Source organism: Hyperoodon ampullatus, assembly GCF_949752795.1.
Source record: "Hyperoodon ampullatus genome assembly, chromosome: 14".
NCBI lineage: Eukaryota > Metazoa > Chordata > Mammalia > Artiodactyla > Ziphiidae > Hyperoodon > Hyperoodon ampullatus.
In genome coordinates this window covers 37476474-37500150 of record NC_136927.1, presented here as the reverse complement: position 1 = coordinate 37500150, position 23677 = coordinate 37476474, and the positions used below count along the sequence as shown (strand labels likewise).

The 23677-nt window shown below is 47.6% G+C and overlaps 1 protein-coding gene across 1 annotated transcript; it reads left to right on the top strand.

Annotated features, from left to right (window-relative positions):
• Positions 1-1762: 1762 nt before the first annotated feature.
• GP2 (glycoprotein 2) lies at positions 1763-16847 on the top strand (the record flags this gene model as incomplete). The annotated part of the gene is made up of 10 exons (XM_079718858.1): positions 1763-1850; positions 4757-5197; positions 6044-6154; positions 7356-7573; positions 8068-8216; positions 9629-9874; positions 10764-10926; positions 11889-11973; positions 13171-13215; positions 16789-16847. 10 exons carry the CDS (start codon positions 1763-1765, stop codon positions 16845-16847), a joined length of 1605 nt encoding a protein of 534 aa, XP_079574984.1.
• Between the last annotated feature and the right edge of the window lie 6830 nt (positions 16848-23677).

Sequence of the window (23677 nt, the reverse complement as noted above, 5' to 3'; positions counted from 1 at the left end):
TTTCTCTCCACTTCCCTTTGGATATTATCCTTTAATATCCACATCCTTCCTTTTGATTAGCGTTTGGTTTCTGGTAATAAATATGGTACCAGCTTCACTGGTTTATTGTGAGGATTAAATGTGAGAAGTAATGGGTGCAAAGCACTCAGCGGTGCCCAGTGTGTTCAGCATTCAGTACGTGCTGCTCTTGTTCATAGAGAAACATTTGCATGAAGGAGGGGCTGCTGGAAGGGTTTACATGCAGGGGGATGGGGGGAGAACAAAGGGGCCTTCCTTCACCATCCTTTGTGGTAAATTGCTTATCTTACCTGCACCCAACCAGCCCAGTGTATGCCTGGCAGGCTAACTCCAGTCACACCTCTGCACCAATCGTGGAGAGCCACGTGGGTGGGGAACTGCAATAAAAGGACGGTCCACAGCAGGCTTGCATTCCCATGGCCAGAGGAGGAGGAGGAATGCTCTGTGTTCTCACCTCCAGGTAAGTCCTTCTTCAAGCCCCAGCAGTCTTTCTCCTGATCCTGGGGACCTCCCCCAACCCTTGACTCACTGGAATTGCTAGGGCTGTTTGTTTCTGGAAGCTTTCAGAACCCAGCAAGGAGTTTGCACCCTGGCCCTTGTCGAGGGCTCCAGATATCCCTCTATGTCCAGCTCAGCCATGACTGCAGGCACCTGCTGGCTGCTCCAGGCCTAAAGATGCCCCTCACCCTTGTCCCTGGACACCCCACCGAGAAGACAGGCCTCTACTTGGGATTTTATCTTTAAGAATTACCAGTCCCGGGCGCTCTCTCATAGCGTATTCACGCTGTCCCTTCCAGAAACAGACCTCTATCTTCAACTGAAGCCTTCCAGAGGCTATACGAAGTTATCCAAAGATTTTTCCATTTGAGGAGACTTTCCCAGAAGAGGAAGTGTTATTTATTTGAGTGTTGACAGGCTCTTCACAGCTCTTTGTTTCTATCCACTCCCTCCCCGTTTATTATTCATTCATCCCTCAAACCCCTATTGAGCAACTCTTGTGCGTCAGACACTGTGCAAGGAGCGAGCACTGGGCTCAGTCTGACGTGGTCTCACCCTCACAGACATCTACACACGTAGAGGACACTTCGGGCTCTCTTAGCACAGTGCCTGATGCACAGAACTGAGAAAGGGAAGCCGTTACTTTTGTCTGTAGGTATTCATAGCACCGTCACCTGCCCCCCTCCATCCAGTCTCCAAGAGCCACTACCTTGACCTGAGTAGGAGCTACCCTGAGACCTCCTAGGACATTCTGCAGTCCTGGCTGGCTCTAAGCTTGCCTTTGGTTCTCTTGCTGTCCATCTCACCCACTTGGCAAGTCTCCTGTTCCTGTTATACCACCTCCTTTCTTCAAGTCACACCTGCTTTAAAGCAATACAGCCCTTCATGAAGGAAGCCATCGGTCCATTTCTAAGAATATGGCCTAAGCAAGCTATTTCACTTCCAGCACAGTGCTTACACATAGGAGGGGCTCAATAAATCTTTCTGGGATTAAATTACTCTGAGTCTCAGCTTCTTCATCTGTAAAATGGGAGGAATAATAATACCTTCCCTGGAGGGTGGTTTGGTGCCTTAAATGAGCCAAGGTATGCAAGGGGCTCAGTACACGTGCTAACTGATGTGAGTTCCCTTCTTACCCTTGCATGCACCCAAGGGAACAACCTCTGTCTCCTTGATCGTATCTGGGTCTCTCCCTCCCGCACCGCCCCCCGCTGCATGGATCATCTGCGGGCCACTGAGTGACCGCATGCCTCAGCTCCTGGAAAGGATGGCTCCTGCCCTGTGGCTGGCCCTGGCTTCCTGCACTCTGACCCTGGCATCTACAGAGCAGCAAGGTGAGTGTCCTGCTCACTTGGCATCTCAGATGCCCTGAAATTCCTGGAGAGCGAGCAGGGAAGTGCAGAGAAGGTGCTTCAGGGTCAGTGAGGAGACAGGGGCATGACTAAAGCAAAGGCTCAGAAGCCAAAAGTCGAGGGAAACAAGATGAGAGAAGCTGGAATCCAGTCACCGTCTCTCAAAGAGCCAAATCAGGGCTTCCCTGGTGGCGCAGTGGTTGAGAGTCCGCCTGCCGATGCAGGGGACGTGGGTTCGTGCCCCGGTCCGGGAGGATCCCACATGCCGCGGAGCGCCTGGGCCCATGAGCCGTGGCTGCTGAGCCTGCGCGTCCGGAGCCTGTGCTCTGCGACGGGAGAGGCCACAACAGTGAGAGGCCCGCGTAATGCAAAAAAAAAAAAAAGAGCCAAATCAGAAACTCCCCCTCAAGGACAGTGGGAGCCAGTTAACATAACTTCCCGTGCCCGGATATGGGGGCGATCAGAGAGCCCGGGGTTCATGAGGAGATGAATCACCCAGTCACTCTGGGCCTTGTTTTGGCAAGTGCCTCTCCTTCTTCCGAATCAGTTTGCTCATCTGTAAAATGAAAGGACTAGGCTTAGTGATCTCTCTGTGGTCCTTCCAAAGATCCATGGATTGGGCATCTTAGATGCTTGTAGGAAGGGTTCTCAGGCTCAACACAAGTGTGAAAATTTCTTCCCGTGTCATCTGTGGAGGGGGCTAGAGGGATTCAGCTCATGGCCTCCCTTGGGAAAATACAGTGTGTGCAGGAAATAATCCAAGAATAACTAGTGCAGTGACTCCGTTCCTTAAAACAAGCACGTGCATAAGCAAGGCTTGAAAATCTCTTTTCTAAAAATTCCCTCTAATGTGATCCCAGCTTTGTGGGGATGGACAGAGCCCTAGCAATCAGCGCATCGGTGCTGGGCACACAGTCACCCATTAAGTAGCTTGTGCATCAGGGAAAAAAAAGAGGGATGTGATGTGATCCTGGTAGGATATACTTAATTCATCATTAAGGCACTCACACTATTCAACATATCAGAACTAGAGGAGAGAACTAGCTTAAACTAATAGGCCCCAGGTGCTGTGCATGGCATTTTGCACCTACTATCTCATTTAACCAGCCAACAATCCTTTAAAGCTTTATTTTCCCAAATGGGGCGTGCATATCCCAAAATGACTGTGAGGGTGCAGAAATTCTTAGAGAATTTTGGGGGGACTTCCCTGGTGATCCAGTAATTAAAATTCTGAGTTTCCACTGCAGGGGGCACGGGTTTGATCCCTGGTCAGGGAACTAAGATCCTGCATGTCGAGGGGCACAGCCCCCCCAAAATTTTTTTGATAGCTATATATACTTTTCTTCATGGGTATTAAACAAAATAACTAGTACATCATACCTATGGTATCACGGCTATTATTCCTTAGGATGAAACGAATTTATAAAGAGAGTCATTGAAAGAAACACATGAAATAAATAATAGGACAGGTGGACACATGTGTGGCAAACGTCATGACCTGAGGCATGGGAATGGATGAAGTTTGGGCGCCGTTAGCTCACAGGTGTTGTTTTGCAGAAGAGTCTCAGGGGAGTTAAACCATCTGCCAAGGTCACCCAGTCAGCAGGCACAGAGCTGGGTTTAAACCCAGACTGAGCAGCCTGTGGCTTCCTCCGCCCTCCACCCCACCCCTGCTTTACTTGTCTGCCTCTTCACGCATCACAGTCCCTGAATCTGTTAAAAGCCATGAGATCAGCAATCAGAAATGGTCCTGTTAGACCAGTGGGGGGTAATTTTGCTTCTCAGGGGACAATTGGCAATGTCTGAAGACAGCTTCGGGGAGGAGTGCTCCTGGCATCTAGTAAGAAAATCTCAGGGATGCTGCTAAACATCCTACAGTGCCCAGGACAGCCCCCAACACAGAATTATCCAGCCCAAACATCAACTGTGCTGAGGTTAAGAAACCTTGTGTTAGATCTTCATCTACTGATAATGGACAAATGTCTATGATATATTAAGTAAAAAATGCAGGTGGAAATGGACATATATACACTATCAAATGTAAAATAGATAGCTAGTGGGAAGCAGCTGCACAGCACAGGGAGATCAGCTCGGTGCTTTGTGACCACCTAGAGGGGTGGGATAGAGAGGGTGGGAGGGAGACGCAAGAGGGAGGGGATATGAGGATATATGTATATGTATAGCTGATTCACTTCGTTATAAAGCAGAGACTAACACACCATTGTAAAGCAATTATACTCCAATAAAGACGTTAAAGAAAGAAAGAAAGAAAGAAAGAAAGAAAGATGCAAGTGGAAAAAAACAAGCTCTACAGCATTAAGCCCATTTTTATTTAAAAAACACTGTATTTTAAACATATGCATAGAAAGGGTCTAAAGACTGTACAACAAATTTATGGTTACTTCTGGGAATGGAATGGGCTCTGACAAGTCTCATTTCTACTTTATTCATTTTAATGACCCTGATGCTTTTTGTTTTTTTTTTGCGGTACACGGGCCTCTCACTGTTGTGGCCTCTCCCGCTGTGGAGCACAGGCTCCGGACGCTCAGGCTCAGCTGCCATGGCTCACGGTCCCAGCCGCTCCGGGCATGTGGGATCTTCCCGGACCAGGGCACGAACCCGTGTCCCCTGCATCGGCAGGCGGACTCTCAACCACTGCGCCACCAGGGAAGCCCGACCCTGATGTTCTTAATGCCTGTAATATACTACACAAAGGCCTCATTATTATTCTGACCCCAAGGTGATGAAGGCTGGTGTTCAATGAATGGATCATGTTCTGTTTGTCCTCATTGGGGCCCCTAACATTTCCGAAACAGAGTGTGTCAGGGATAAAAACCCTGTAGGCTCTGGGGTTTCTCTGTAAACCTAAGCATACTGTTACTCTCCAGGTTACAGAAACCCCACCAGTGCCAGTTCCTATGAGCAGGACTTGGAGTGTGGAGCCCCTGGCACCCCAGAGGCCCAGCTCTGTTTTGACCCCTGCCAGAATTACACCCTACTGGATGAACCCTCCCGAAGCACAGAGGATGCGGGAAAAGTCGAGAACTGTGACAGTGACAAGCACGGCTGGTACCGATTTGTGGGAGATGGAGGAGTGAGGATGCCGGAGGACTGCGTCCCCGTGTACCACTGCCAGACGGCTGCTCCCATGTGGCTGAATGGCACCCACCCCACCCTCGGGGAGGGCATCGTCAACCGTACCGCCTGTGCCCATTGGAGTGGCAACTGCTGCCTCTGGAAGACGGAGGTGCAGGTGAAGGCCTGCCCGGGCCAGTACTACGTGTACCGGTTGGAGGGCGTCCCGCAGTGTGATCTGAGATATTGCACAGGTGAGGGGACCAGGGCTACCCGGTGAAGTGCCCAGGGTCAGTAGCGCGAGGGGAGCGGGTCAGGAGGAGACTCAGCAGAACAGCCTCGACTCAGTGCCTGTCAGTTATTGCCCAGTGGGAATGTTGCCCAAGGGCTGCCAGACCTTCCAGCATTTCAAGTAGAGCCAGAAATTCGGATTTGAAGGCGAAATCTCCTGGTACATCTATCCAGGTGTGTGGCATAATATCAAGAACTCAGACTCACTGAGATTTAGATTTCACTTGGGCAGTTTAATTGAACTCTCTGAGTTTTGGTTTTCTGATCTGAAAAAAACGGACAGTGGCAAAAATCACAGCAACATAGCATGCATTACAGTGCCTTTGCTCCTGTTCTAAACACTTTAAACCATTAATTCCTTTAGTCCTCTCCTCAGCTTCATGAGACATGCACTATATAGTTAGTTCAGATGCGGGGTCTGGGGCACAGAGGGGCTCAGCAGTTCTCCCGACATCACAGAGCAGGAATTGTGGCCAAGCCAAATTTGAACCTAGCACCCCAGCTGCACGATCCAAATGCTTAACTGCTATGCTACCCCCACCCCCATGTGGTCCCCACGTGAAATGAACAAGCTAATGCGTGGAAAGTACTGGGAACAGCGTCTGCCTTGTAGTAAAAGCACTAGGATGGCACCTCCAAGGTTCTCCCCTCACTGCATTAGGAGTCAGGAAATTCGAGTTTGAGGCTTGACCCTTCCACCAAGCGTGGCACAAGTCTTCCGTGCCCTGTAGAATGACAAGGTTGGCCTTGGTGGCCTCAGGTCCACCCTGCTCTGCATCTGGATCCTCTTCCTCTACACCTTACCCCAGACCCCGCCACCACGGAGGACAAATGTGAGAGGACCTGCCGCTCCAAGGAGGAGTGTCGCTTTGCCAACGACACCTGGAACTGCTTCTGCAGACAGGATCTCAATATCTCCGGTGAGCACTGGGATTGGGCTGGCCTAGTGGGCAGGGCAGGAGGGAGGGAACTTCAGAGGGTCTGGACAAGGTGTGGACCACAGTCAGTAGGGATGGAACTGAGGGCAGGGGATGAGAATGCACGAAGCCAGTGAGTTTGCAAGGATGCGGGGGCAGGGATGGAACACATTTCCAGGTCAGCCACTGGACCACGGCCTCAGGAATGAGTGCGCTTGACCCATGAGCGACAAAGATATTGAGGATGAGAACTCTGCAGGTGTGGAAGTTGTGTTCAAATATCTGCAGAGTCTATACATGAGGAACAGGGGCAAACTCCTGTGCCAGTCCTGGATTGGCCAGGTGGGGCCTGGGGCCTGGGACAAGCCACCTACACTCTCTGAGCCTTAACGTCCTCATCTGTAAAATGGGGATGAGATAATAATAAAAAATACCCGCAATGCAGGGTTTTTATGAGAATTCAATCAGAGCAGTCCAAATGGGCAGGCTCTGGAGGTGATGTTCTTCTCATCCCAGTAGGTAAGCAAACACGGTCAGGTGACCCATGGGTAGATATGCCACAGATGAGCCCTAAGCCCTGGGTGGGGATTGGATGAGCTTCCCACTGAGATGATCTCCTTCCCTCCGAGACTCTAACAAGGGCCTCTGACTCCTGCTTTGGGCACAGGCCTGCTTTCCTGTGAGCACACTCCCAGTCGCTGTAGAGGAGAGAGTGTTCTAAGCAGCGAGGCAAGAAGGAGCCTGAGTTCCTCATCTCTGGCGGCAAGGGTTTCCTTCTACCTCCAGATGCAGGGAGGGCACCTTTCACAGGGGAGACTTATTTCCTGCCTTCAGGGAGACAAAGAGGAGGGTCAGCGTGTCACTCTTGCATCAGCTGTACCTTAAGTAACTTTAATTCAAAATAATCAATGTACCATTAGGCATATTTTGGGGCGACCTGCTCTGGGGCTCAACAGGAACCAGACATGAGACCCTTCACCAAGCCTGCACACAAAATGCTTGGAAATCTTGGACCAGGGGCATCTTTGCCAACCTCGCCTACCACAAGCCTGGGTGTGAATCCGACGTGGGTCCCAGGCCCCCTCCAGTCTCCCCAGCCTCCCGGTGGCGAAGGTGGCTTTGCCAAAGGGCAGAAAGTGTGAGCTCTGCCCGCTACTTCCAGACCTCTGTCCACTCTACCTACCTTCCTCTCCCAACTTTCCAGATGTGCACAGTTTGCAGCCCCAGCTGGACTGTGAGGCCAAGGAGATCAAAGTGTCCCTGGACAAGTGTCTGCTGGAAGGCCTGGGTTTCGGGGACGAGGTCCATGCCTACCTTCAGGACCCGAACTGGAACTGCAGCAGCATGATGCAAGGAGAGGAGAACAACTGGATATCGGTGACCATCCCCGTCCAGGCTGGTGCCTGCGGAAACATTCTGGAGGTGAGTGGTGTTTATCCCATTGCTGCCAGAGTGCGGGAGCTGGGCTGGTGGGGCCTGTCTCAGTAACTGTGAGCCCTTGGACAAGTCACTTAGCCTCCATGGGCCTCTAGACGTATGTGAGCTTACACATGTTTGTCCAGGAGGGAGCTGAGAATAGGTTTGATGCTTAAGCTCAGTAAATGTAAGCTATGATTATGATTATTTCACTTAGGGATGAGGTGGGAAAGGTTCACAGAGGACCAGGCATGGTGGCTCCTGACTGTTCCCAAGGGTCAACAATTTATTGTTCTAGTTTTTGATCTGGGGTCCTCGGTCCCCTTCCCGTAAAGTGTCAGTGCCACTGCGGGAGGAGGCCCATTGCCTCCTTGAGGTCAGAGGGCAGGGTGTCAGCTTGACTGACAGCATCAACTCTGGAGTCACACAGACCTGAATCCCAGATGCACTTGTACCCTCATCCACATAAACATATATGTGGTCTTGTTTTTATGCCAAAGAGAAACCAAACCCATGCCATCTACAAAAATACCCTCTCCTTGGTCAACAATTTCATCATCAGAGACACCATCCTCAGCATCAACTTCCAGTGCGCCTACCCGCTGGACATGAAAGTCAGCCTCCAAACTGCCCTGAAGCCCATCGTAAGGTATGGCACTGACCCTTACTTACCCTTTGACCCGTAACCCTGACTGACTTCACGACATCTTAGGATGTCCACAGGATCCGCCCACCTCCTTCAGGAGCTTCCGTTCATTCGTTCGTTCATTCCACAAATATTTGTTGATTATGTATGAGGATGTCCAGCATGAACAAGGCAGGCATAGAATATTTTGTGGATATTAAAGATTATTACTATGAAACAATACAACAACATGAAACAGTGTTAATTAAATACGCTAAGGAAGGGCTTCCCTGGTGGCGCAGTGGTTGACAGTCTGCCTGCCGATGCAGGGGACACGGGTTCGTGCCCCGGTCCGGGAAGATCCCACGTGCCGCGGAGTGGCTGGGCCCGTGAGCCATGGCTGCTGAGCCTGCGCGTCCGGAGCCTGTGCTCTGCAATGGGAGAGGCCACAGCGGTGAGAGGCCCGCGTACCGCAAAAAAACAAAAAAACGCTAGGGAACAAAAATGCACAACAATTTCATTTATCTTGAGGAGGAAAGGCATTAACAACTAACTATATCAAAACTTATTTACAAGTGAGATGCACGTAGTGTGGGGTAGGCTCGGAGTGCTGTGGGATCAGGGAGCAAGGGTCCCTGACCTAATCTTGGTTGGGGAGGACAGTTGTGGGCAGGAAGGCTTCCCTGCAAATGTGGGATTTAAGCCAGATCAGCTCTGATTGGATAAACAGTGCCCGTAACTCACCAGAAATAGAACCAAATAGCAATTTGGATGGAATTCAATTTGGGCAGGGGCTTTTGTCTTTTGTTCACTGCTGTATTGCTGTGCCTGGAATGGGCCCTGTTGAAGGAATTCCTCAGCATTCCTAGACTTGCTGGGGGACCTTCTGGGGGCATCAGAAACCCAAGGTGCCCTTCCCATTCCCTTATTGCCTCCTGGGCTCACAGAATGGCAGGGTTAGGATTAGAAATCTTCTGGTTCAATTTCTAGGTTTCAGTCTGTAACGTGTTGGGGCCCAAGGTTCATAAAAAATAAATATTAAAGCCATTTTATTTATCTTGTTAAAATTGGTGTTTCATTGAAGATTATGGGGTGGAGGGAAGAGGTCTGCTGCTAAAAACTGTGAGCCCACAGAACTGGTCCCAAGCCCTATTCTACAGGTTAGAAGATGGAGGTGTTCTTTGAGTGAAGGAGGTATGTATGCTCTCTGATGCAGGGAGAATTTGTAGGAATCCTGGAGCCAGACTCATGTGTTTGTCAAGTTTAGTGCCTAGAGGGTAGTAAATGCTTGATTTAAATAAGTGACTGAATAGTTCATTTAGGAATCAAAGATATGCCTCTGCCTTCATAACCTGACACAAGTGTGGGACTTGATTGATTTTGTTCTCACTGGTCAAAACCTGAAGTTTCCATCCGTGTGGTTTCTCTGTTCTCAGTTCCCTGAACGTCAGTGTGGACGGGGAGGGAGAGTTCACTGTCAGGATGGCCCTCTTCCAAGACCAGAACTACACATCTCCTTATGAAGGGGCTACAGTCGTGCTGTCTGTTGAATCCATGCTCTATGTGGGTGCCATCTTGGAGAGAGGGGACACGTCCCAATTTAACCTGGTGTTGAAGAACTGCTATGCCACGCCCACTGGAGACATGAATGACCCTGTGAAATATTTCATCATCAGAAACAGGTACCGGACAATCTGGGGTTATCTTTTGGCCTAAATGAGGTTTGGGGTGGAGAAGAATGATCACCTCATCCCTGCCTGGCAGTTGGGTAACTTGCCTTGGCTCTTTTGGAAAATAATTTGGTATTACATATCATGACCATACCCTGTGACCCAGAAATATCACTCCTGAAATTGTAGCCTTAAAGGATTAATACAAAATAGGTGGGCAGGGTAAAGAAATGCCAATTATTTTTCATTTCAGTATCTTTTCTAACATTGACAATAGGTTCATAGTTCAAAAACAGGGGACTTTTATACAGATGTTAACACTAGCTGAACAACATGAAAATAGCATAAGTGTCATGGGACAAAATATTATTGAATATTGTTAACTAGCAAAAACAAAGGGAAATGCATATCTATAGATCATGATTCAAACCGTGGGAATAATACTAGTTAATATTTACCATAGAGTTTAGCTGTATGCCAAGCTCTGTACTAAGCAGAATATAAGGATTATCTCATTAAATGCTCACATGAACCCTAGGAAGAGCATATTCCTGTCCCTACTTTACAGATAAGAAAAGTGAGGTTCAGTAAAGTAATCGGCTCACGATCGCTTAGCTAGAAAGTGGGTTGGGTTGGAATTTGAAATCAGTCTGTCTCGTTCCAGGGACTGTGCCCCCCAAAACTTAAACCGTGTGGGCTTATGGGTAACATTGTGGAGGAAACCTGGAGGAATAAAAGTCTATGTTATAGGTTGGAGAAAACACTTGGCGGGAGGTGGGGAGGCTCTTTAGTTCTCTCCGATGCTATTTTTATACTGGATACAAATTAAAGATGCAGCCAAGGGCCTCAGGCCCCCTGAGTTGCTCTAGAAGTTAAATCCCTGTCCCTGTCACCCTCCCAGCTGCCCAAATCAATATGATTCCACTATCTACGTGGAAGAGAATGGGGTGTCATCGGAAAGCCGGTTCTCAGTTCAGATGTTCATGTTTGCTGGAAATTATGACCTAGTTTTCCTGCACTGTGAGATTTCTCTCTGCAATTCCCTTAAAGAACAGTGCCAGCCAGTGAGTATCTCTTTGGACTGAACAACTATTCAGTGCCTGACATGGGGCCTGGTACCTCCATATATATTTATTGGAATTATGGATGGATTGAAAGAAGGAAGGGAGGAAAGGAGAGAGGAAGGGAGGAGGGAAGGGAGAAAGGGAAAGGAAGTTAGATGGATGAAGAGATGGAAAGATGGATGGGTGGGTGGGTGGATGGATGGAAGGGAGGGAAGGAGAAAAAGAGGAAGAGAGGGACAAAAGAAGGATGAATGGATGTACTTTAAGCCTCCAAAAGCCCACATGTAAGCAATCCTTGTGTCCCCAGGAAGTATATCAGATGAAAGAGCCTGTCCTCTAGGTTTCCTTGGCCCAGGACATTTTAAATGACTTTAATAATAGTTGACTTTTCTTAGTGCTTACTCTGTGCCAAGCACTGTACTAAAACTTTTATATGCCTTATCTAATTTAACTCTCACAGCAACACTTTAAGTAGATTCTTTTAGCAACCCCATTGTACAGATGAGGAAACTGAGCTCAGAGAGGTCCCTTGCCCAAGGGCCACACAGCTAGAATGTATCAGAGCTGGGGGTATGCCCTGGCTGAGGTGTAACTACAGTGCCCATGCTCTTAACCCAGATTTAGCTAAGAGTTGGCATTTCTTGAGTGCTTACTATGTGCCTGTGTGTTGCAGACATACTTCCTTTTAACCTTCAGAACCAAGAAGATACTATTTAATAATAGTAGACAGGTATAGTCATCTGTCCCAAATTAAACAGCTAAAAGAGAGGAGAAGAGATTCAAACCCAGGTTCATTTGACATGACAGTGAGAATTCTCTAGACTGAGAAAACCAAACATCAGAATTAGGATCTTATAGTGGGTGAGGCTCCATTCTTGGGCTGGAGCTGCCCACTGCAGGAATAGTCAGGAGAGGAACGTGCCTTTACATTTTGACATAATGAGAATTCTCCATCCCCACAGTCTTGCTCGAGAAGTCAACTCCGCAGTGAAGGAGTGGCTATTGACCCAGCCCGTGTTTTAGATCTGGGACCCATCACTCGCAGAGGTAAGACGTGGCCACGTCCTAGTGATAACACCAGCTGGCCAAGTGCTGACAGTACACTGCAGATGCCTGGGGTCACCAACCTAACAACCCAGGGCTTTTTCTGCTTCCTCAGTGGCCCCCACTGGTGAATGCATCTTTCCAGGAGATGCTTTGGGTAATGATAATCGCTTTTGCCACATGTGCTGTGGGCTAGAGATCAGGCTAAGCTCTCAGCATGCACTGACTCATTTAATCCTCCCCAGATGCATCCATTTTACAGGTGAGAAACTGAAGCTCAGAGAGATTAAGTGACTCACCCAAGATCACCCACTCATGAGCAGCTGGAGTTAGCACTGAACCCAGCTTGGTCTGATTCCAAAGCGTGTGTCCTTTGCCTTTTCCCTCCTGCCAGGTCCCCATAACTCAGTCTAAGTCCTAAACCAACTTTGTTTTCTGGGGAATGACTGTGTTTCTCAAAATCCAGTTACAGTGTTCTGGGGCATGACATAAGAGAAGCTTTCCAGGTGCTCCTCAAATTTTCATCCCTCCATCCCACGGGTTAGCAGTACCTGTGGTAGTTAGTCATGGTTTTTATTCGCACTGGAATGGCAGAATCAAGAAATCCAAAAAAATGAAAACATTTTTTTTTGTCCTAGAGAAATTAGGATGCAGTAACATTAATAACAGTAATAATAGTAACAGTAATAATAATACTTTGTGCCTGGCACCACACCAAACACATTTATATGCATTATCACGTGAAACGTTCACAACAGTCTAAGGACGTAAGCACTATTACCACTTCCATTCTCCAGATGAGTAAACAGGCTGTCTCCTGAAGAAGGCTCTGCCTGGAATTGTCCTGTCCTTTTATTGCCTCATGTGTTGTCACAGGGTAGCTAGGGGAGGGGGGAGGAGGTGCTAGGAACTTCCACTTTGCAATCAGACAGACTGGGGTTCAAATCCAAGCTCTTCCACTTACTGGCAGACATTGCTGAGCCTCAGTCTTCTCATTTGTCAAATGGGGATGAGAACAGTTTCCTCACAAATCTGTCAGGAGGATTAAGCTTCATATGCATGATAATAGCTGCTTCCACAATGTGGATTGTCCGTGACTGTGATGGCCAGGTCCAGGAGGTCTTGGAGCAACTGTGGCTACAGTGCCACAGTCAGTGGAGCATGACTATGGAAACCCTCACCTTCTGCTCTTGTCTCCAGGTGCCCAGTCTCTTGGTGTCATGAGTGGAGCCACCAGCACTGCAGGTACATCATTTTCTCCTGCCTTTCCCACAGCCCTCCCTTCCAACTCTCCCTCTTTTAATTCAGTGCATATTTAGTTATAGCCTCTTCTACGTGCCAGGCCCTGTGCCAAGAACTGTGGACCCTGAAATGAATCAGACCCTAGACTGGCTCTAGAGATGAGCTCTCACAGTGCAACAGGAGAGCCAGTCATTAGACAGGAGATGTTTATTGAGCACCTACTGTGTGCTGGGCTTTGTTCTAGGCACTGAAGTTATAGTGGTGAATGATACAGGCCAGATGCCTGTCCTCACGGAGTTTGTGTTCCAGTTGAGAAACAGATAACAAAAAGTTAACAACGTAGTTTAGAAATAGAGGAGAGTGATGTGATAGAAAATTACCAGCATGGGTTCGGGTTAAATAACCACCTTAAATAACACAGAAGTTTATTTCTCTCACACATAAATGAAGTCCACAAGGCAAGCAATCCAGGGCTAACAGGGCAGCACCATGAGGTCATCAAGAATCCAGACTCACTTCATGGATAGGGGAAGGCTAGCTCCTGATAAAGAGAGGCAGGCTCTGAGGGCATTGGTTCCAGGCTATCAGAAGAATCACAATCCTTAGGAGCCTCTATCCAGATGATCTCATCCCATGTTCCTCAGTCCCCAGGTTTTTCCAGCCAGAGCTCTGATATCGTAGCAAAGCTGCCTAGACAGACCATTCAACCATCTTTTAAGCTTGGCAACTATACTGAGTCCAAATGTGCTCTTCAGCTGTATCCACTCTCCTATTTGCAGTAGATAAGGGCTTCTTACAAGCTAACTAACTACCAAAGAGACCCTCTGGCTCCCTCACTTGGCCCTAACAATTAACACCCCCCCCCCCCCAGTTACTCATCCTTCTGCAGTAGGGCATTACTATAAAGCAGTAATAATTAACCAATTCCATTTCCCCTGTACTTAAAGGCCTGAATCATTGTACTGGCCAGAGAATTCCCCCCTCAACAGGAACTTTCTCTTGAGTCACTAATTGGCGACCATTTTAGCAATTATTTTGCTACCTTATGATGGGAACTACTCATGCCACACATATTAGTTGGGATTGGGTTCTAAAAAAGAAAAGAATCCAGCCTCCTTCCATCTCACTCCTCTACCATCTTTAGGGTGTGGCCATCACCTTCATGGTCCAAGATGGCAGCCATAGCACCAATCTTTATATCTGGGCCAGGATTGCGGGAACTTGGAAGAAGTCAATGACTTTTAAGGAACAGTCCTGGAAGCTGACACCTTATACCTCCACTTACATCTCATTGGCCAGTGCTTAGTCACATGGCCACACCTAGCTGCAAAGGAAGTTGGGAAATGTAGTCTTTATCCTGGGTGGCCATGTGCCCAACCAATGTGTGATGGTTCTATTACCAAGATAGGAAGGAAAATGAATATCAGAATGGATAAATGGTCAGAAAATTTTTCAGAGGAGGTGATATTTGAACTAAATGAGAAAAAGGAGACAGGTGTGCAAATATTAGCAGAATAAGCCCTGTAGGCAAAATGAATGCCAGTTGCAAAAATGAGTTAGGCGTATAAGCAAATAAATCACAAGCAAGTAGGTAGTGCAGAAGGGGCACACAGAAGAGTAATTAACTGTATTGGATAAGGTCAGGGGAGAATTTCAGCATGTGTTAACATCTGAAAGGGCTTTTGATGGATGAATTGGAGCTCAATAGGAAGACAAATCTAAGAAATGTATTTTGGCCCAAAGGGAAAGCAATGCTATTAAGATTTCACTATCCCCCAAAATGGCCTATGCTGGTGAACCCAGACATGAAAAAGTTCTACCCATCCTCAAATCTCCAACTAGATAACAGTCTAAAAGTTTCCAGATAATCTCAAGTTGTCCTCTCCATGCTCAGTGCTAACATTCAGACAACACTCAGAAAAGCAGTGCTCATTGGAGAGGGGGGTTAGAGCTCAGAGCAAAAGCAGCTTGAGAGCAGGGACCTCAATCTCATTCATTTCTTCCAGTCCTTCAGGTTAGCACAGTGCCGGGAGCAGCCTGGCTTCCCAGTAGACTTTGCCAAATTGGCTAATTTCTTGGTGGGTAGTGGATTCTGGAGCCTTCTGAAAATGGAGGGAATCACTCTGACCTGGTAGCAGAGTACCACAAGAGGGCACCTATGGTTTCATTGCTTGCTATCTTCCACAAGCATTTTTGATGTTTTAGAATTAATTAAACATCAACCTATGTTTCATAATTATAAGCTGGTTGTCATATACTAATATGTTTCTGAAAATTATGATATTCTTCTCCCCCTCCCTCCTAAGGACATCAGCAAGTTACTCTGAAATTTAGGGGACAGAGAGCCATTATAATCTGGTATTGGGTGGAAGGGGCGGTGCTTGCCTCTCCCAGGTCCTCCAATATGAGGCAGCTATGATCCAGGATCCAAGCCCTTCTTTAACCCTGAGTATACAGTAATATTTAGAAGAGATATGATTCCAACCTCTCAGATCTTAGAGTCGAATTTTCAGAATGAATACTTACATGGTGTTTACCATGTGCCAGGCACTGTTCTAAATGCTGGCTATGAGTTCACTCACTTGCCTTACAAAAATCTCATGCAGTAATAGCTGCTAGTAATGTTTCTATTTTGCATACAGCGAAATTCAGGTGCAGAGAGCTTCAATGACTTGCATGGGTCTGCACAGCTAGTTGCAGAGCTAGGATTCTAAGCTAAGTAGTCAAGCAACAGAAGTAGTGCTTTTTTTTTTTTTTTTTTTTTTTTTTGAGGTACGCGGGCCTCTCACTGCCGTGGCCTCTCCCCCTGTGGAGCACAGGCTCCGGACGTGCAGGCTCAGCGGCCATGGCTCACGGGCCCAGCCGCTCCGTGGCATGTGGGATCCTCCTGGACCGGGGCACGAACCCGCGTCCCCTGCATCGGCAGGCAGACTCCCAACCAGTGCGCCACCAGGGAAGCCCAGAAGTAGTGCTTTTTAACCTCCCTGTCCTTCTGCTACTTCAGTATTAGTCATAGTAAGTAATGCTAGCTGCTGTAACAAACAATCCCCATCTTTCTGTGCTTTTATACAACAGTTTATTTCCCATTAAATCACTGGAGGATGCAGTTCAGTGCCTTTGCAGTCATTAGGAACTCAGGTTCTTACCTTCTGGTAACTTCTGGCAACTCTACTGTCCCCTGCAAGTCCTCTCCTGGATCCTCTGCATATGGTCCCTAGATGATAGATGAGAGAGCAGGGAGAATTATGTAGGAGGTTTTAAGGACCAGGCCTAGAAGCAGCTTCTACCCACATTCCACTGGCCAGATTCAGCCATATGGTCCCACCTACCTGCAAAGGAAGTGGGGAAAAGTGCCTTCCAGCATGCTCAGAGGAAAATGAAGTTTGTTTGGTGGTGGTGAGACAGCTTTGCCTCTACCACATGGCCCTGTGCCACCTCCCAGGGACTGTAACCCAAAATAAATATTAAGGATACTCTGCCTTTGTCATCCTTGTAAGACAGAAGATAGGGATGCCACCTCATTTTGGCTGCTGAATTCCAAAGCCCAGCACCTGACAGTCCTCTCTTGCGTTTCAGCGTTCCTGGTGGCCTGGCCCATGCTTCTCCTGCCTGTCCTCCTGGTTGGGCTGTTCTGAGAGCTCAGCTGGGCATCTGGCCTTGAAGCTCGTGTTCTTCCCTCTGGCGATGGCTTCCAGTCACCCTTCAGCTTTGCTGATTCTCTCTCCAAATCACAGACAGTCTCCAGGCCTGACTAGGTTTGGAGAAAAAGAAGAGCTTTCCCTTGTTTAAGACTCTCAGTGCCCTTGTATTCCTCTTTTTCTCATGGTGGGTGCCCTGCCACCTGGCCTGGCCTGACTTCCTCATTCATTAGCAGGATCCTGAAAGCAAATTTGCGACGTGCTTCTGTGGCTACAAGTATAGCACACGTTCATAACTTCAAGGAAGAGGGGTTGTGTCAATGGGGGGAAGGGGCGGGGGAATTGCTTGTAAAAATATACCTCCCACAGACTTCCCAAACACCCCCTGTTCTGACTGCCAGTGAATTGAACAGACCAATGTTTGCTTTCACCCCGTTTCCTCTGGTGTACTTCCATCATGGTTTCAACAATATGCATGGGAACATGTTGTAAAGGGGCCACTTTGGGAGACCTTGTTCTGAGGAAGACTGGTGCCCCACCACACTGCAGACATGCTTTGACATGCCTAAAACTACACAAACCCCCACCCCTGGGACCTGGATGCTAGAGGAATTGCTCAGTTTGGGTGCAGAGATGCTGTCACCCCAGAGCACACCTCTAGCTGTAAATAGTGATGCCCTTACTCTGAAGGGTTAAGCAGGGAGTCCCAGTATAAAATGATGCATCAATTCTGCCATGGGGATGTAGCAGCAGAGCCTGGGGGATGGGTGGAGTCCCTTTCTGGAAATCTTGAATGAACCCTCACAAAGACTCCATGAAGATGCCACAGATAGAGAAGGCTGTGCATGAGGCCTCTCCAAGCCAGCCTCAGGGAAAGTGACAGGATCAGGACTAGGCGACCAGAGGCAGAGCCTATTCATCTGCCAGGAGGAGACTTTCCAAAGTGCCACGTTGTTCAGAGATGGTACGGTTGCAAGAAAGAGAAACCCACTCCAATGGACTCAGGCCAAAGGGGAATTAATTATAAGGATACAGGAGCACCAAGTCCAAGGACAGAAGATACAGCCTGACGGCACAAGGAGAACCACGAGAAACTGAAGTTTGTCTGTCTTTCCACCTGTCACTCTTCCTAGAACCTTGCAGCCTTTACATCTGCTTATCTTGTGTGTTCCCTTTATTTCCCCCCTCTCTCTGTGAAACTAGCTTTACCCGTTCATTCATCATCCTTGATTAAATATAGACATTGCAGCTTCATATCACTTCTTAATTCAAGGACCACAGAGACCAACTGGCATCTTGGTATTCCACATCCAAATTGCACCCGGGGAATCTGATTTCCCTGTGGGTATGAGTGCTTCCCCTGGTCCAATCATTGAGGGCAGGCGAGCGGGCTCATCTAACACAGAGCCAGCGGGGCCGGCCTGAGGGGGCAGGTCTCAGATAAATGGGGGTGTTCCTTGGACAGATATCCCAAAAGACCACTATGATAGTGGCTTCTTTGAAAGGGAGGTTCCCAGGAGGAATTGCTTTCTGTTTCCCAGTAAGTTAGAGGATTCACAATTCTATATTCCAAGGGAGGTGGCATGCTAGGAATGGACCTGAAAGGAGGTCAGAGGTCCTCATATTTCCCCTCTCTGAGGTTCATCTTCTCCCTTCTGTAGAAAAAAGGGGCTTGGCTAGAGCAAGATTCACAACATTTATAGTGAAGCTATTTCTTTAAATACAAGTCTACATGAACATCCAATATATAGAGATTAAAAGCAAATAGACTCTTGTTGATGTCAGGTAGGGGGCTTACTTCTTCTGTTCTGTGCTTCCCTCCTCAAACCCCTAAAGAAACTCCATGATAACCCACAGGGTTACCAAGGGCAAAATTTTGGAATTCCCTAGAACATACAACCTCTAATATCTCTTCCGGTGTAAAGCACATGGGATTCCACTTAACTAGACTGACGCCCTTTGTCTGTCTATCTGTCTGTCTAACATCTATTTATATATCATCTATCTATCTATCTATCTATCTACCCATCTAGCTTGTAGTCTCTCTTTCCCTCTCCATCTGTCTGCCTATCATCAAGGTAGTTACAGCTTTTTGTCTTCTATGAATGGGCATCCCTACAAGTAAGAGCCACTGAATATTCAGTCTACTTCGTTCATTCAATCTGCTGAGCAGTTGTTATGTCCCAGGTCCAAGGGCCTGGGTAAAATAATGAAGGAAACACAGTCCCTGCCCCCAAGACGTTCACAATCTGGTGGAACACAAACATGCACAGAGGCATGCACAGGCAGATCACATTCACACACACTTTCCCACTGACCCTCAGGCCCAGAACTCACACCCATACCAACATACACTTGCAACAGATATACATGTCAACTTCACATGCTCAAAGATACATGTCACACACAGAGATCCTCACCTGGGCCCTCAAGCTCAGTCACCTACATATTTATTGCCATGAATAACTTAGTAACAGCTAACATTTTAACATGTCCTCTGCATCATTCTAGATGCACTGTGGACACTGTATCATTCCACCCTCACATTAGGTACTGAAGATATGTATTTTTATTGCCCCCAGTTTAGAGATGAGTAAACCAAGGCTTAAAGAACTACTTGCCCAAGAGCTTATAGCTTTCAAATTCTGTATTCAGGGTTTAAACCCAGGTAGCCTGAATTTGGGGCATTTGTTCTTGACTGGACACTCTATGCTGCCTCTGTTTATATACAAAGCACACACACACACACAGAGGTACTCATATATTCACACATGTACCACTATATATACATGCATCCACTCATGTGCCTACAGGCACATGGGAACATGTGGACACATTTGCCTACACAGAGACCCTCACACATACACAGGCATGAACATTAATGGACACACAGATGCTAATGTGCACACTGACTTATGCATGGTCATGTAGATGCAGACACATACACCTTAGTACAGAAAAAAATAAAATAAGAAACACATCTTATGCTATACACACACACAAGCACACATAGATACATATACATATGCACACATACCTCTAAGACACAGGACCTGGATCCAACTCCCCAGGAGCCAGGGCTCCAACCATGTCTCCTCTCTCATTAATTTTCCTCTCCTCCATCCCCAGTCCTGCCCAGCTGGGCACTGAGACAAGAAGTCCAACCTGGGTCACAGTGAAAATAGGCTCTAGACTCAGCATCTGGAAGTTCTGGAGTAGAAAGATGATGGAGACAGTGAGAAGGAACATGACCCGTATCAGGAACACTAACGTCTCTGTCCTGGCGGGGCGTGGGGTACCTCTTCATAGCAGTGGTGGAGGATGCAGAGAGGGGGATGCAGAGAAGAACTGGGCAGCCCTGCCCTCTAGGACCTTAGAGTCGACTTGGGAAAGTAGAGCATACAAACTCCATGCAGCCAAAGCCAAGCAGTGTAAGACGGACACAGACACTGCTGCAAGATGGGGGAAAAAAGGAGAACTCAGCTCAGCCTGGGAGAAGAAGGAAGTAACCCAGCCCAGAGCGTGTTTAGTCCCTTCATTTTCCAGTTGGAAACTGAGGTTCCCAAAAGAGAAGTCACATGTCCATTCTTAATCCTCTAAGGGACACTAGGAGACGTGTTGTGACCAGCTGGTCATGAGGGGCAGGGGGAAAGTGGTCCCCTGAAGGAAATTAGAATGAGGACCCTAAAGGATAAATTCCACCCAACCTAAGTCATTTCATAATCTCTCCTCATCCCCTCCTTCTTCTTCCACCTCTTTCTCTTACAAAGGGCTGGAAATCACCCTTTTCTTTTCCTTCCTCATCACAGTAGATTCTCCCTTCTAAAACTCTATGAAATCCATCCACTTTTCTTCAGTTCCATTGACCCTGATCTTTTCTAAGTCACTGTCCTCTCATACCTCTATAATAGCTTCCCAACTGGTCTGTCTCTAGTCTCACCCCTCCCAGTCCACTCTCTATACACTGCAGCTAGTCAACATATAAAGCAATTCACTTCTCTCTTGAAACCCCTTCAGCAGCTCTTTACTTTCTATGGAATGAGATCAGCTTACTAGCTGGCAGACAAAGTCCCCACCATCTGAGCCCTGCCTGTCTCTTCAGCCTCAGATCTTATACGTATCCCCTTTATACCCCTGTTCTGGCTTCACTGAATTTTCCACAGTTCCTTGACCTGTTCTATTTCACCTGTGCTGCTTTTTTCATGTGCTGGTCTTGCTGCCTGGAAGGCCCCTCCCATTCTGGGGATGTGACCCTAATTAACTTTAGGGTCATTTCTCCTGGAAAGCCTTCCTGACCCTGCTCCCCAGTCTAGAGCTGATTACACTCCGTTCTGTGAGCCCTTCTCTACAGACCTCATTCTCCTGTGCTTTATCTGCATCTGAAGTGCTCTGTTTATACTCATCCCACATCCTCCACCCTAGACTGTTGGTTCCTCAAGGACAGGGGTTTTGCCATATTCACACATTACTGGCTGGATAAATGAAGACACAGGCTGCATCATGCTGTCATCTTCCAGGAGAGGAAGAAAGAGCTTAATATCAAAAATAAAGAAGAATTTCTCACTTGGATAATTATGTTTTTTTTGTTTTTTTTCTGCGGTACGCAGGCCTCTCACTGTTGTGGCCTCTCCTGTTGCAGAGCACAGGCTCCGGACGTGCAGGCTCAGCGGCCATGGCTCACGGGCCCAGCCGCTCCGCGGCATGTGGGATCTTCCCAGACCAGGGCACGAACCCGTGTCCCCTGCATCGGCAGGCGGACTCTCAACCACTGCGCCACCAGGGAAGCCCTCACTTGGGTAATTATGAAAGCGCCAACTCAGAATGGGAACAGGAATTCTGGGCTCGACCCCAAATGTGTGCTCCATCCCAGTGTCAGTCAATCTTAGCAAGGATCGCTTTTCTTTCCCTTTAGTTCCCATCTTCTGTGACTTCAGGGGAGGTTGATTGGAAATCTGAGTATTTTTTTCTTTTTTTTTCTCATCGAGGAGGGCTCTTAGGAAACTGATAGAGCGGTTATTAGTGGAGAGCAAATTGAGAGAGCTGAAGAGTGATTATTACTTAACAGCAGGGGGGAAAACACACACACAAAACCCCCATAAAAACCAAGCATGTAAGAGATTGGGAGACTAAGTCCAGAACTGAACACACATAGCAGCTGGAAGGGTGGAAAAATAATTTTCCCTCTACGCTTATAGGTAGAGGCTGAGACACACCCCCCGCCCCAGATACACACACACACACCATAATAAAAGATTAACAGGAGAAAAACAAACATAAGTTTAATAACATGTCTACCTCCTGTATACATGGGAGATGCCCAGGAAAACTGAGTAACTCCCTGAAATGGCCCAAGCCATCATCTTTTTTTTTTTTTTTTTTTTTTTTTGGCGGTACGAAGGCCTCTCAGTGTTGTAGCCTCTCCTGTTGTGGATCAAAGGCTCCGGACACACAGGCTCAGCGGCCGCTCTGCAGCATGCGGGATCCTCCCAGACCGGGGCACGAACCCGTGTCCCCTGCATCCGCAGGCGGACTCTCAACCACTGCGCCACCAGGGGAGCCTCCAAGCCATCATCTTAAATACCATCTCTAGCTAAAGACAAAAGAAGGTTGGCGGAGGGAGGGCTGGATGGGGGGGAGGTCAGTGATGGGAGGTTACCAGGTAAACAAGGGTAAGGTTGTTTTGCAGAGTCTCGTTGTTGTGCAGATTTAAGTCTTTGCCTCTCCTTTGATAGAGGTTTAGAGTCATCCTTCTCTTCCTGGTACAGAGAGGGAAACACCCTTACAGGTGGAGGTTTCCCTCATAAATGTAAATGTCTCTTACAAAATGTAACTTCTACTCAGTTTTCAGAGCTTCTCCGGTGTCTGTGTTTTCTTAAAAATAACCAGCTCAAAATGATTCTTATGCCCAGGACGCATATTTTGGGGTGGCGAATTCTGTACCCCTTCACAGCCAATCAGCAATCAAATCTTAGAAAGTCACAGAGAAGGACCTTCAGACAGGCAAGTCTCAGAGAAAGTGTTTGTTGTGGAGTCCAGACAAAATGCTGGATTCTGGGAGCCCCTGTCTTCGAGAGGAATTAGCTTTGTTTCATAGAATACTTTGCCATTAGGTGAATTGGGTTGGCAGGGAGGGAGAGGGGCCTGGTTGTACATATCTTATTTCAGTACCTAAACCTGGCTCCAAATTCACTGAGAAGAGCTACAGTTTTAAAGGGCAGAACACTTGGACTCTGGGTCCCAAGCTACCCGTGCAAGTGCTCCCACTCCTTAAATGTAAACATGGGAGTTGCAGAGCTGCCAGAGAAATAAAGAAGATACAGGACATGAAGTCACTTTGCAACCACACAGATGATGACGGCAGTATTACCATCACAATCCATCGTCAGCACCAGGGCTATTTCCCCATTGTAATGCATTAAGCTGCCCTCTTACCTCCTAGAGGGGACCAAAAGGAGACCGTTTTTAAGAACCTTTGTGTTTGCCAGAAATAGGAATCTCCAGAGCATGTGGAAGGGAGTCCCCCTCCCTCAGACATGAAATAATACTTTATGAACACTTAATACGTACAAACCAGTGTGCCACACATTTTACATTTCTTATCTAACTTAACCCTCACAACAATCCTTTGAGATAGGTGCTATTATTTCCACTTAACAGAGGAAGAAACTGAGGCATAGGGAGATTTAAGGGACTCATCATCACAGATAGCACATACCTGTCATTTATTTAGTGCGCTAAATGGGTCAGCACTTCAAATTTCACATTTTACAGAGGAGGAAGCTGAGATTCAGAAACATCGGTAACTTACTCAAGGTTGCACAGTGAGG